This window comes from Bactrocera latifrons, unplaced genomic scaffold, assembly GCF_001853355.1.
Source record: "Bactrocera latifrons isolate USDA-ARS-PBARC rearing strain unplaced genomic scaffold, ASM185335v1 scaffold_377, whole genome shotgun sequence".
Taxonomy (NCBI): Eukaryota; Metazoa; Arthropoda; class Insecta; order Diptera; family Tephritidae; genus Bactrocera; species Bactrocera latifrons.
In genome coordinates, this window is record NW_017537020.1 from 48,244 (window position 1) to 60,581 (window position 12,338).

Consider the following 12,338-nt stretch of genomic DNA (forward strand, 5'->3'; position numbering starts at 1 on the left):
ACTTGATCTTCTTGGTTTTCAACCAATATTTCTAAAATGGGTTGCTTCTTATCTTAGTAATAGAATTCAACAAGTCATATTTAACGATACTCTTTCCGACAYAAYCAMTKTTCCTTYAGGCGTTCCTCAAGGTAGCCATCTTGGACCAATTCTGTTCTTGTTCTTTATTAATGACATGTCATCTGTTGTTAAGTTTTGAAAAGTTCTATTGTATACTGACGATGTACAACTTTTTAAGTCATTCACCTGGAATAGCGAAAGATGTCAGTTGCAAACAGACTTAAACAACCTAGTTTATTGGTGTGTTAGAAACTACATGCCATTGAACCTTAAAAAATGTAAAACCATATACTTTTCACGTAGATCTGTAGACCCTACTTCTTACGTAATACAAAACTTTAGGTTGGAGCAAGTATGCAGTTTTGTTGACTTGAGAGTAACTATGGACCCCAAACTCAATTTTAATCTTCACATATCTTCCATGGTTTTTAAAGCTAAAGGTGCTCTTTTGCTTTAATTCATTTGCATTGGGATTCCAATTTAAATCATCCCCCTTACACTAACCGTTTAAAACTTATAAATCTCCCTACAYTCGMTRGYCGTAGGGAAATGCTTGGTATAATATTTCTTGTAAAACTCATCAATGGGTCAGTCTGTAGCCCATCTCTCTTGTCTGATATTAATTTTAACATTCCCGCTCGCTCTACTACCAGGCAGTTTAGACCTTTGCTTTTAAAATTTTCTAGAACAAATTTCGAGTTAAACGAACCATTCCGCCGTATATGTCACGATTTCAATTCTCATTCCAGCACATTTGATCTGATGATGATGATTCACTCTTTACCATTAAAAAAATTATTTTATCTACTCTTAACAAGTAACATTTAAAAATTATAAACTTTAATCTAATTCTTAATTTTGGCTGTTGAAAATTTTATTTCTGTAGCTGAGCAGCTTAAAATCGCAACGCTTAAAACTCCCTTGCCTTTTATGACTCCGCTCGTTCGCGGATTGCGCCCCTCGCGTCGGTTAGGCGGGAGGAGGGTAATCGTTGGGTATTATTGTAAGTGTTCTAGAATTTCACCGGATAGAGAAGTAAAATATTGACATTGCTTTTAGTACTATTGTGGCCCTACACCATATAAAAGACAGCAAGGATAACACTACAGGTAAGGCAAATCTCGGGAAGTGTAAAGCCCGCTCCCTGAATTAACGACATTCCTTACTAACTTATCCGACCGACTTTTAATGCTAAAATTTAGGCAGCTGAGCACATTATCCCAATAATCCATTAGATTCATCAATATTTCGGCACACAAAAATCTCGTCTTCGCGGAGACTTGAAGCTAACGTATTCATGACAGATTCATGTTTTTTAATAATTTATCTTCTAGCTAAACTAAAAAAAAAAAATGCAAAAAAGGTGTAAAATTAAAATGAGTTTTTTTCATAATATTAATGAAATTTATTTATTTTTAACCTATCCTTGTTTGAGTTGCTTGCAAAATATAAAAAAAAAAACCACCATCAATTAATATCTATGATGATCTCTGTTCAGTTTATTCAAAATGGCAAACAAGAAATATTTTTAGTTTTGTGACCTGCTAAGTATCAGGTGACAATATTTTTTGCGACAATATTTTAAAACTAACCCTAGAGACTGCTTAGTAAATAGTAACTAGTCGCAAATTGGGACTTTACCTCAAAATGTCTCATATAGTGACTAGTGACTGCTAACAGAATCACGGTATTACACTGTGAAACATGGTATTGATGATAAAATGAATAAGCACTCATTTTTGAAAATCTTTATGAAAAATTTAACTCCAACCGTTAAAAAGTTGGATCCGAAAAATGCGTCATATATTGTGCAAGAATGGTTTATCTACCATTATAAACAATTAAAAACACCTCCGCAACACCCAGACACTAACCATATAGAGCATATTTAGCACGCACTGGAAAAAAATACGAACTCATCATATAGCATCGAAGAATTAAGTTACTTTGACGTACGTACAGAAAGAGCAAATATAACTCCTGAGCAGTCATCTGACCTAGTCGACGTTTAGAATCAGTTATTCAGGCCAAAGGAGGCTTAATAAAGTATTAGAATTAAAACAATCGGATTCAGAACAATATTTTCTATATGTGGGCCTAAATTTTTTTTGTGTAAAATATTTTATATTTTTATCAGAATTCCATTATCTTTGAAAATATGTAAAATATGAAATATCTTTTAGTTAAATATATAATAAGAACATCGAAATTGAAACATATAATAATAATTATTATTTTTCTTCTTTACTGGCGTAGATATCGCTTACGCTACTATAGCTGAGTTAACAACAGCGTGCCAGTCGTTTCTTATTTTTGATACGTGACGCCAATTGGATATTCCAACGGAGTGGAAGTCTTCCTCTGCTTTTCCCGACGAGTACGGACGGAGTACACTGGAGACGTGTCCTCCGTCTATCACAACATGATCGATGTGGTTTGTGGTTTTTCGATCCGAAGACAGCCAGGTACCGTGATCAATGCTGGAATCTAGTACTGCAGATAACCATATTTCGGTCCCCGGGCGAAGTCGATCAGCCTCAACCCATTTGGGAATGATTCATCGCGGAGGTTGAATTTACCGACCGTTGTGCCAAACCTTCTTTGTCCACCCTGGCGTTAAAGTCGCCAAGTACGATTTTGATATCGTACCTGAAAAAGCTCTCATATAAGCGCTCCAAGCGCTCATTGAAGGCATCTTCGGTCACATCGTCCTTCTCTTCCGTCGAGGTGTTTGCACAAATCAGCGCTTTGTTGTAGAACTTCCCATTGATGCGGATTGTGGCTAGACGTTCATCCACCGGGGTGAATGACAGTAATCGGCGACGGAGTATGATTATTATTACTTTTGTAAATTCAAAAAGAAACTTGTAATTTTTGGATAAACATACAAGTTCATGGTGTGCCTAACCTTTTTTGATACACTGTTTATAATAAATTTTATAGGATAATTTAAAGCAATGTGTCTGAATTCACCAGATGAAAACAAAAAATGCGTCTATTATTTCCATTAAATAGAAAATATTTAAAACAAGACTGTTTTTTTAACTAAATACAATATTACAATGTTTTCTTTTAAAATCAATAACAGCAGTTGGTACAATTATGATTCCGATGGGCGCCAAGATCTGAAGCTACCGTTGGAAGTCCTCCTGATTAAAAAATTATAGCGATTATAGCTACCGCAAAAGCTTAGTTTATGAGATATTGGACTACATTTAACACACGTTATGCACATGTTTCACTCCAAATATGTTTAATTAAACTGTAAAAATTTAAACAAATTCACAATTTACACTTTTTGCAGGTTTTATAAGTAAGAATTCTCTATTTTAAAAACTGTTTTTACCCTCGTAGTGAGCATCATTTACATATGTATGTACTAACGATAATAAACATATGGAGTGCTGCCATATGACAATAAGCAAATATGACCAATTCGCTGAAATTTATCTTTTTCGCTACAATTCGTCTTTCCTTATTTAGAAGTCTTATTCCTAAATAACAAACAAGTGTATATATAAATTATATTTAAAATTAAAAGGAGTATTAACAATCTCCAATATATGCATATTTTTTTATTTAAATTTCATAAACATATAAGGGGTATTCTCTTGCTCTAGCCAAACCCTTGCACGGTGCAAGAATTGCAGATTTTTCCACCTTATACAACGGCACAGCAACAAACACACGCAGAAAAATATTTGCAAGTTCTGTAAAATATGTCAGACCAAAACCTATGTTCATTTGCGTGCAATGTCACGCAAAAATATAATTGCAACCCTGTTTTAGCTGTCATTTTACACATTTTACATAAAGGCATATTCAGACATCAAATTGTTAAGGGAGATAAATCTTAAATACATTTTATAATTTCCATTTAAATTATAAAGATTTGTTACAATTTTTTTGCTAAAAATGTATGCAGTAGGTGTGAAAATTCACAATAGGCATACACAATAGTAATTTTCAATAAATTCAGATATGTATGAAAACATTCTGCAATGTGTGCTCTCGCGCCGTTGTATATTTCGGTATGTAATTTTTGAAATCTGCAATCTTGCCAGAGCAAGCGAATTCCCCTATAATAATATTACGTAACAAAGTGTTAAGTATAAGCTTTTCTTTCCATGCATATGATTTTTTTCTTATTTAAATTAATTGAACAACTAAGTAATATTATTTAATAATATTATCTTATTATTAATATTATTTAATAATAATATTATCTTATTATTTAATAATATTACGTAATAAAATACTTACGTTACTCCGGGTATTGGTTCGATAAGGATTTCTTTTTTTAAAGGAGTACTACGCAAAAGTGCTTGCCGAATATTGGCTAGTATTCTTGAAATTGGAACGTTTCAACTTTATATTTGTGTCTTTCAGTGTGCGCCGTTTGCAAAGTACCATTATTTTGCATATTATGTTTTGCTATTTCTTACGCCAATTTCTGTGCAATTTTTCGGTTCAACTGAATAGGTTGAGCCGTAAGATTTTTAGTTTGCGATTAAATATGGCGGGTGGCGACAAATTTTTGATAAAAAATTTTAAATTAATATATTTTCTTTAAATTAAAATGGGACGCGGAGAAGAATTATCTGAGTATAAAAGAGGCCTATCGTGAAAGTCGTCTCAGCCATCAAGAAATCGCTAAAAAAAAAAAAAGGACGAAACCAAAATATTGTGAATAACTTTTTGAGGAACAAAGCAAAATACGTCAAAAACATGAAAGGTGGAGTCAAATACGCTACCTCTGCGACAGCCAGGAGGCATATTGTTTGAGCTGCGTCCAGCACCCTCCCGACTCCTTATCGTGCGACTTCTTCAACCTGCTTCTGGCGAAAATAATTCGAGCTGAAGAACTTAATAGAGAAAGTGCCATCTTCCATAAGAGTATACAGTTTTTGGCGCATGCCGAGGACATTGATATCATCGCCCTCAACACAAAATACCCGCACCGTTAGTTCTGGTTTCTCCAGAGTGGACAAGGAAGCAAAGCAGATGGGTCCTGCCATCAAACAAATAGTCGTCGCACTCGCGACCTGGCTCTCACGTCACTATTGACATTCATAACTTTGAAGCTGTAGATAGTTTTGTATATTTGGGATCCAGTGTAAACTCCACCAATAATGTCAGCCTGGAAATCCAACGCAGGACAACTCTTTCCAACAGTTGCTTCTTCGGACTGAGTAGGCAATTTAGAAGCGAAGTCCCCCCTCGACGAACAAAAACCAAACTCTATAAGTCACTCATGACTTCCATCCTGTTATACTGTGCAGAGGCTTGTACAATGACAAGTATAAGCTAAATGCATAAGATATCAAAATTATCTTGAGTTACTTATGTAATTTTAATTTGTTTAGGTAGAACCTATTAAGATGAACGAAAAAAAATTCATTGATTTTGTTAACCTTTCAGAAGAAAAAATAAATAAGGATTAAATATTATGTTTTCGAAAAAATTTCTTCAGCATTCTATTTTAATATGATTTAGGAATTTTAGATAAATTCCTACCTCTGAGATCATGAACCTATTCAGTTGAGAGGAAGTGTACTATATATCTAAGTTTTACATTAGCTGTTATTGTCATTCAAAATAGTTCGAGCTGCAGAACTAAATAGAGAAGGTACCATCTTCTATAAGAGTGTACAGCTGCTGGCGTATGCCGATGATATTGATATCATTGCCCTCAACACCCGCGCCGTTAGTTCTGCTTTCTCCAGACTGGACAAGGAAGCAACGCAAATGGGTCTGGCAGTGAACGAGGGCAAGACGAAATATCTCCTGTCATCAAACAAACAGTCGTCGCACTCGCGACTWGGCWCTCACGTCACTGTTGACAGTCATAACTTTGAAGTYGTAGATAATTTCGTCTATCTWGGAACCAGCGTAAACACCACCAACAATGTCAGCCTAGAAATCCAACGCAGGATAACTCTTGCCAACAGGTGCTACTTCGGACTGAGTAGGCAATTGAGAAGCAAAGTCCTCTCTCGACAAACAAAAACCAAACTCTATAAGTCACTCATAATACCCGTCCTGCTATATGGTGCAGAGGCTTGGACGATGACAACAACTGATGAGTCGTTTATGGTCCTTTGCGCGTTGGCCACGGCGAATATCGCATTCGATGGAGCGATAAGCTGTACGAGATATACGACGACATTGACATAGTTCAGCGAATTAAAAGACAGCGGCAACGCTGGCTAGGTCATGTTGTCCGGATGGAGGAAAACGCTCCAGCTCTGAACAGAGGAAGAGGAAGACCTCCACTCCGTTGGAAGGACCAAGTGGAGAAGGACCTGGCGAACAGAAGAAACGACTGGCGCGCTGTTGTTAACTCGGCTATAATCCCGTAAGCGGTGTCTACGCCAATCAAGAAGAAGAAGTTATTGTCATTCAAGAATTCACATTGCTTAATATTTATCAAAAGAAAAGATTATCATATAGTATTTTGAGATAAAAGCCGGCATTTTTTAGATATTTTCCATATAATAGAAATAATAGATGTATTTTTTCGTTTGTTAAGTCGATTTTCAGGTGAAAATAGATTCATTGCTTTAAAAAAAATTGTTGGTTTACATCTTTTTCCCTTTGTAGTGTCTAAATCACCTGTGATAATGTAATAGATTTTCAATGCTGCCAAGTATATGGAGCAAAATCAGAATCGCACAGAGCGATTTAGCCTGGATCAGTTTCATATCATTTCGATGAAGTGATTTTGAACTGTCATTTTTGTATGGCGAAATCTTGATAAATTTATAAGATTAGTGGGATAAACCACTCAACAGCCGAAATCGTGTGTCGTGTTCAATTCAATTCTAAGTATTTAGTTTTTTTTAGAAGCGTCACTTTGAATTATCTTAATAAATGAGCGTTTAATAATTAATGTGGAGTTTTATTCTGCCACAGTTGAAAAGGTTACATTGTTTACAATTATGAGGAAAAATAGCCTTGCCACAACTAAACACCAAATATGTAGTATTTTCAACGACTTTTCTTTGTTTGTATTATCCAGTAATTTTTTTCTATATCAACTGTAATAAAAAATACTTTCCAACATTTATCAAGCTATAATTGAGTTGTAAACACTTGTATATGTAGAAGATTGTCTTGTAGATGTCTCCATATCACTTTACTTCACACTTTTACACTTTAAACTTTACTCAATAATATCACTTCACTGTACGAGCACAATAAGTTCTGCTCCTATCAAGATCACTGCTTGAACTGATTCTACGAGGACATTGCGCCTAATTATATACGCACCCCTTTATTGCTCTACACGTAGCTCACGGTACCTGAGTCTCTTCACTCTGTTCGCAGTATACGATCAGATCTCACTCAGTAACAGTTTCTTTAGTCCTGTTGCTATGCTTATTTGCGCATTTACATTCTATACATACGCCGCCAATGTGTCGGCTATTTAAAATAACATTGTGGCACATACAGTTACCTACAAAATATTAGCACTACAACATACGCATTTACAGTGACATACAAAATACAAATCTAAGCGCTCCGACATATACACTTGTGCTCATATAATTAAGTCATTCAGTACTTTTTTACAACATGTAAAAAAACAAGTTATATTTCTTTATGCAACATCCCTAATATTGTTCGAGCAAAAAGTTCCGTTATTCTAGGAACCCCACCGATTTACAGCGCATTCAAGTATTTTCGTTTGGGAGAGTTTAAATGAATTTTCCATTTATTGTCAATWAAAGTGTGCTCACATAATTAAGTCATTCTGTTTGAAACGTGTAAATTAACATTTTTTCGCCACAATTTACATCAATATTGTTCTTTTTTACTAAATTAAGTTATTTTTAACAAAATTTGTAGTCATCGTCGTCATGGGTAAAAATAAAGGCACTACTTCAAGCAAAAGAAGGGTCATATGGGAATGTTTTCAAAAATATCAAAATATTGCCGAAGTTGTAGATGTTTTAGGATTTTCTTGAGGCGAAATTAATAACGCTGTTAAATTTTATAAAAAAAAAATAAGGCTTTTGAAAATTTACCGGGTAAAAAGCCAAGACTACCCGTTCTGACGATAGGGCCTTAGTAAGGCTAAGTAAGTCTGATCCATTTTTAACCTCCACAGAAATTAGGGCTCAATTAGAGGAATACCACGGCGTACAAATATCTGCGCAAACTGYACGAARACGACTACAAGAAAATTCATTGAATGACCGTTTAGCAAGACGAAAACCTAACGTTTCAAAAAAAAATATTGAAAAGCGAAAAGCGTTTGCTAAAGACCATCTCTGGAAGGACTCTAAATTTTGAAATTTGGGGGTTTGGAGTGACGAATCCAAATTTAATGTATTTGGTAATGATGGGAAACGATATGTAAGACGACCCCCTTTGTAAGAACTCAATCCCAAATACACTAAAAAAACCGTGAAACATGGCAGTTCATCGGTGATGGTGTGGGGTTGCTTTACGTCATCATTCGTTGGCCCGATTGTTAAAATAGACGGGAAAATGACAGGTGAAATGTACAAAGGAATACTGGAGAACAATTTAGACGGTGATTATGTGGACAACTTACCGTTAGCTTGGATTTTCCAGGACGATAACGACCCCAAACACTGCTCGCCGGTCGTTAAAACTTGGATACTTAGTTGAAATATTAAAATTCTGGATTGGCCAGCTCAAAGTCCGGACCTAAACCCCATAGAAAACCTATGGGGGATTATAAAAAGAGCCGTAGCTGCAAGAAAACCTCGCAACAAAGATTCTTTATGGGAAATAATACAGGCAGAGTGGTACAAAATAAGCACCGCTTAATGTGCTACTTTAGTCCAAACAATGCCTAAGCGATGTACTGAGATGCTACGTAATAAAGGTTATCCAACTAAGTATTAGTCTTAGGTAAGGTAAAACTGCAAAAAAAATATCGTATACTTCGAATAACTACATTTTTCTTTAGGTGACTTAATTATATGAGCACAACAGCATGGATGGGCTAAGCGAATGAAGGCAATATTTTTATTATTTTAAAAGTTAAATAAAAAATAAGTATTCTGTTTTGAACTGAATTAAAATTTCTTCCATTTTTTGTAAAGTTAAGTTTCATTCCTGTACCATAGAAGTTGCTTTGAATAAACTTTCGTTCTGTTACTGGCGTGACTTAATTATGTAAGCACAAGTGTATGTATAATGTGTGATTTATATTTAATATACACAAATATGTAAGTAAAACTCTATGATTATAAATTTCTTACTTATAAAACCTGCAAAAAGTGTAAATTTGTTTAAATAAATAAAGTGTGCATATAGTGTGTTAAAAGTAGTGAAATAGCTTGTTGAAATGTTCGAATTTTGGAAATTTTAATGTCGAAGGACATCAGGAGCTCATCTTTCCAACGGTACCTTCAGATCGCGGCGCCAAAGAAATCGGAATTGTACCAAATTATATACCTTATTTCTATCTATTATTATATCTATAATTTATTTGAATGAAAAAAATCCTTTTGAACTACTGTCCGTTAAACATAAAATAAAATCATTTTGTATTCGTCATGACTATATTTATTTATAAAAAAAAAATCTGACCGATTAGTTAGTTCCAGCATTAAAAGAAAAATCGCGAAAATCAGTAATTTTTCGGAGGCTCACACTGAGACGATCCCTTAAGTATTTTAACACAGAAGCTTGCTTTTTTTGCCAAACAGCTGCATCGCTTTTACTGCAAGCCACTGTATGTGTATGCTTAAAATATTGCAATTCCAAAAACAAAAGTTCACATAGGACTTTTAATAGTATAGAATATTTTTCAACAGTTGGTTTTTTTGATCTTCTCAAGTCTCAATGTCTTGAATACTAATATATTATTGTTTTGTTTATAGAAACATATATAACTACACTATAGTAAAGTTGTTTTATTAGAATATATAAATTGAGGAAAATATACACATATAATGTCAAAAATTTAAAACACGCTTTATCGTGATAGCGCAGATACGGAATTTTTGTTCTCTGGAAAACGTGCAAGGTATCTTTGAAGCCGTAAGAATTTAATCGAAATTAAACGCTTGTCGAACCACCAGCCATTTATTTCGTTATGAACCACTCCTGCATCAAATTCGCTGCAACAACGGACATAAACACAGCAACTTTTTTTATCAATTTGGATTTCTTGAATACAACATCGGGTTCCAACTTTCTCTAATATAGCAGATTCTATTATTTGTTTTAAATTATAGATATCTGATTCTGTCGAATCAAACATATGACGAATTTTCAAACATGATGTGGGAGGTTTACTTATTTTATTTGCATAACCAAAAGCGGGACTTTGCCATTTCTTAAGTAAACCATTTGTTGCATTAGAGTTTGCATTACTTAACCATGTCATAGTGCGGTATTCTGTGCCATCACAAAGTTTTTGTCCGAATTGTATTCTGCTATCGTTTATTTCGAGAACTTTCAATGCTTCTTTCCAATAATTCAAATAAGCGTTACGCTTATTTAAAGGTATTAACTTATCACGGAGATGATTTATAATAACTTCCCGTTCTTCCGGGACTTCACTTAATGATGCTCTATAAATTAGTTCGTTTACAATATCTGTCGTAAACTGTTCAATAACAGTAGAGCGATTTAATCTCCACGCCTTTATGTTACGATAGAGTATATATAAAGAAACCGAAATTGTCACTATAATGGAACCAATGCCAATAATTACAAAGAAACTCTTAACTTTGGAGTAAAATCTACAAAATGACGAGAGATTTTCATTGGTTAAAGAAAAACTTATATTTTGTTCCTCATTTATTACAACTTTCCATTGAGGGTTTTCCTCTATAAGAACTTTTGCATAGGATAATTTCTGTTTCCACCTCTGCAATCCATTAGAGTATTCTATTTTATCCATAGAATTAATAATATCTGTTTCGACAACAACAACCTTTTTATTGTTACAATGGAATTTTTTCGACCGATTTTGTAGATTCTCCATAATATTTTTAAGTAATTTAATTGTACCATCAATGTAAACAGCTGGGATGCAGTTCGCTTTATATTTTGTCTCCTCACAAATTATTACCTTAGTTCGAATATTATCAACATCCAAATTGTTTGGACTTTTCAATATATAAATTAACGCCAACACAATAAAAAACATTGCAAAAAAACTAACCAATAAATATGGCCTAAAGCTTTGGTTGAGGCGGGATTGCGTTCCAACATAGGATATAAGATCGTAAAACGTACGTTTTGATTTATTTAAGCACTTATTTGATCCTTTCGACAATGATAAGCATACGTGTTGATGACTTTCACATACTTTCGGTTTTCTAAAAGTTTTGTCACGAAAACTTAGCAATCTACTTACTACTCCTTCATGACTTTGATGTTCCGAAAGCCTACTTACAATCTGTTCTGGCGAAGTGTGAATTGAGTAATTTGTACCCCTTGGAAAATTATGTTCAATGTTATTGCCTACATTCGTATGTATAGGGTTACAATTATTTGATAACGAATCGTTTTGGTACATGGAGTACGCCGAACCGGTCATAGGACGATTTCTTATACTCATTTTACGATTTGCTGGAAATGAATTTAATGATTCTTGGTTATATAGGCTCCAACGTTTCGTTTGTGACAGACCATTAAAGTTTATATTGAGCAGTGTATCCTTCATTTCATTTTGTTTAGATTTAAGTAATTTATTCGTTAATATACCACGTGTAGTCTCTGTTACTGCTACTTTAGGAAATCCCAAAGCACCAAGTTTCTCCTGGAGTTCAGCATCGGATAATTGCTCACCATCTGTTCTCATTTTTAAAGTATATTATGTGAATTTCGTAATTATAACTAATTTTTTTCTTTTACAATATGTTTACATTTCATTAAGTCATTTTCCATTTTTTTCTCAAATTTTTAATATTTATCTTATTGTTTTAGAACTATATATGTAAACTCGACGCTGTGTATTCTAATTGGTATAATCGCGATACCAAAATATATAGAACCCGATAGAATTTACAATCGGAATGCGAATTACTCCTGCGTTCCGAATGACAACTTTTTATTTCATAAGATTTGGCTCATATAAAGAGACTATGGATGCCTCAACACGTTGAATCTATTGCTGGAAAATACGCAAATTACAGCTTACAGCCCTAATCTCATGCCTTCACAAAAATCACCACCCTCACTATTGCTAGGTTTTCCGTATATTGTTTTGATTTCAAAAGCTATTATTGTCGCAATAACAAATTTCGGATGTGTGAAAGCAAACTTCACAATACGAAATCGGT

General features: G+C 34.2%; 1 protein-coding gene across 1 annotated transcript; it reads right to left on the reverse strand.

Annotated features, from left to right (window-relative positions):
- Positions 1-9,936: 9,936 nt before the first annotated feature.
- On the reverse strand, positions 9,937-12,027 carry LOC108972081 (inner nuclear membrane protein Man1). Its single transcript, XM_018938548.1, has one exon. It carries the CDS (start codon positions 11,855-11,857, stop codon positions 10,019-10,021), a length of 1,839 nt encoding a protein of 612 aa, XP_018794093.1. The 5' UTR covers positions 11,858-12,027; the 3' UTR covers positions 9,937-10,018.
- Between the last annotated feature and the right edge of the window lie 311 nt (positions 12,028-12,338).

Coding starts and splice junctions, on each gene's coding strand:
- LOC108972081 (XM_018938548.1), bottom strand. CDS start 11,857: ATGAGAACAGATGGTGAGCAATTATCCGATGCTGAACTCCAGGAGAAA.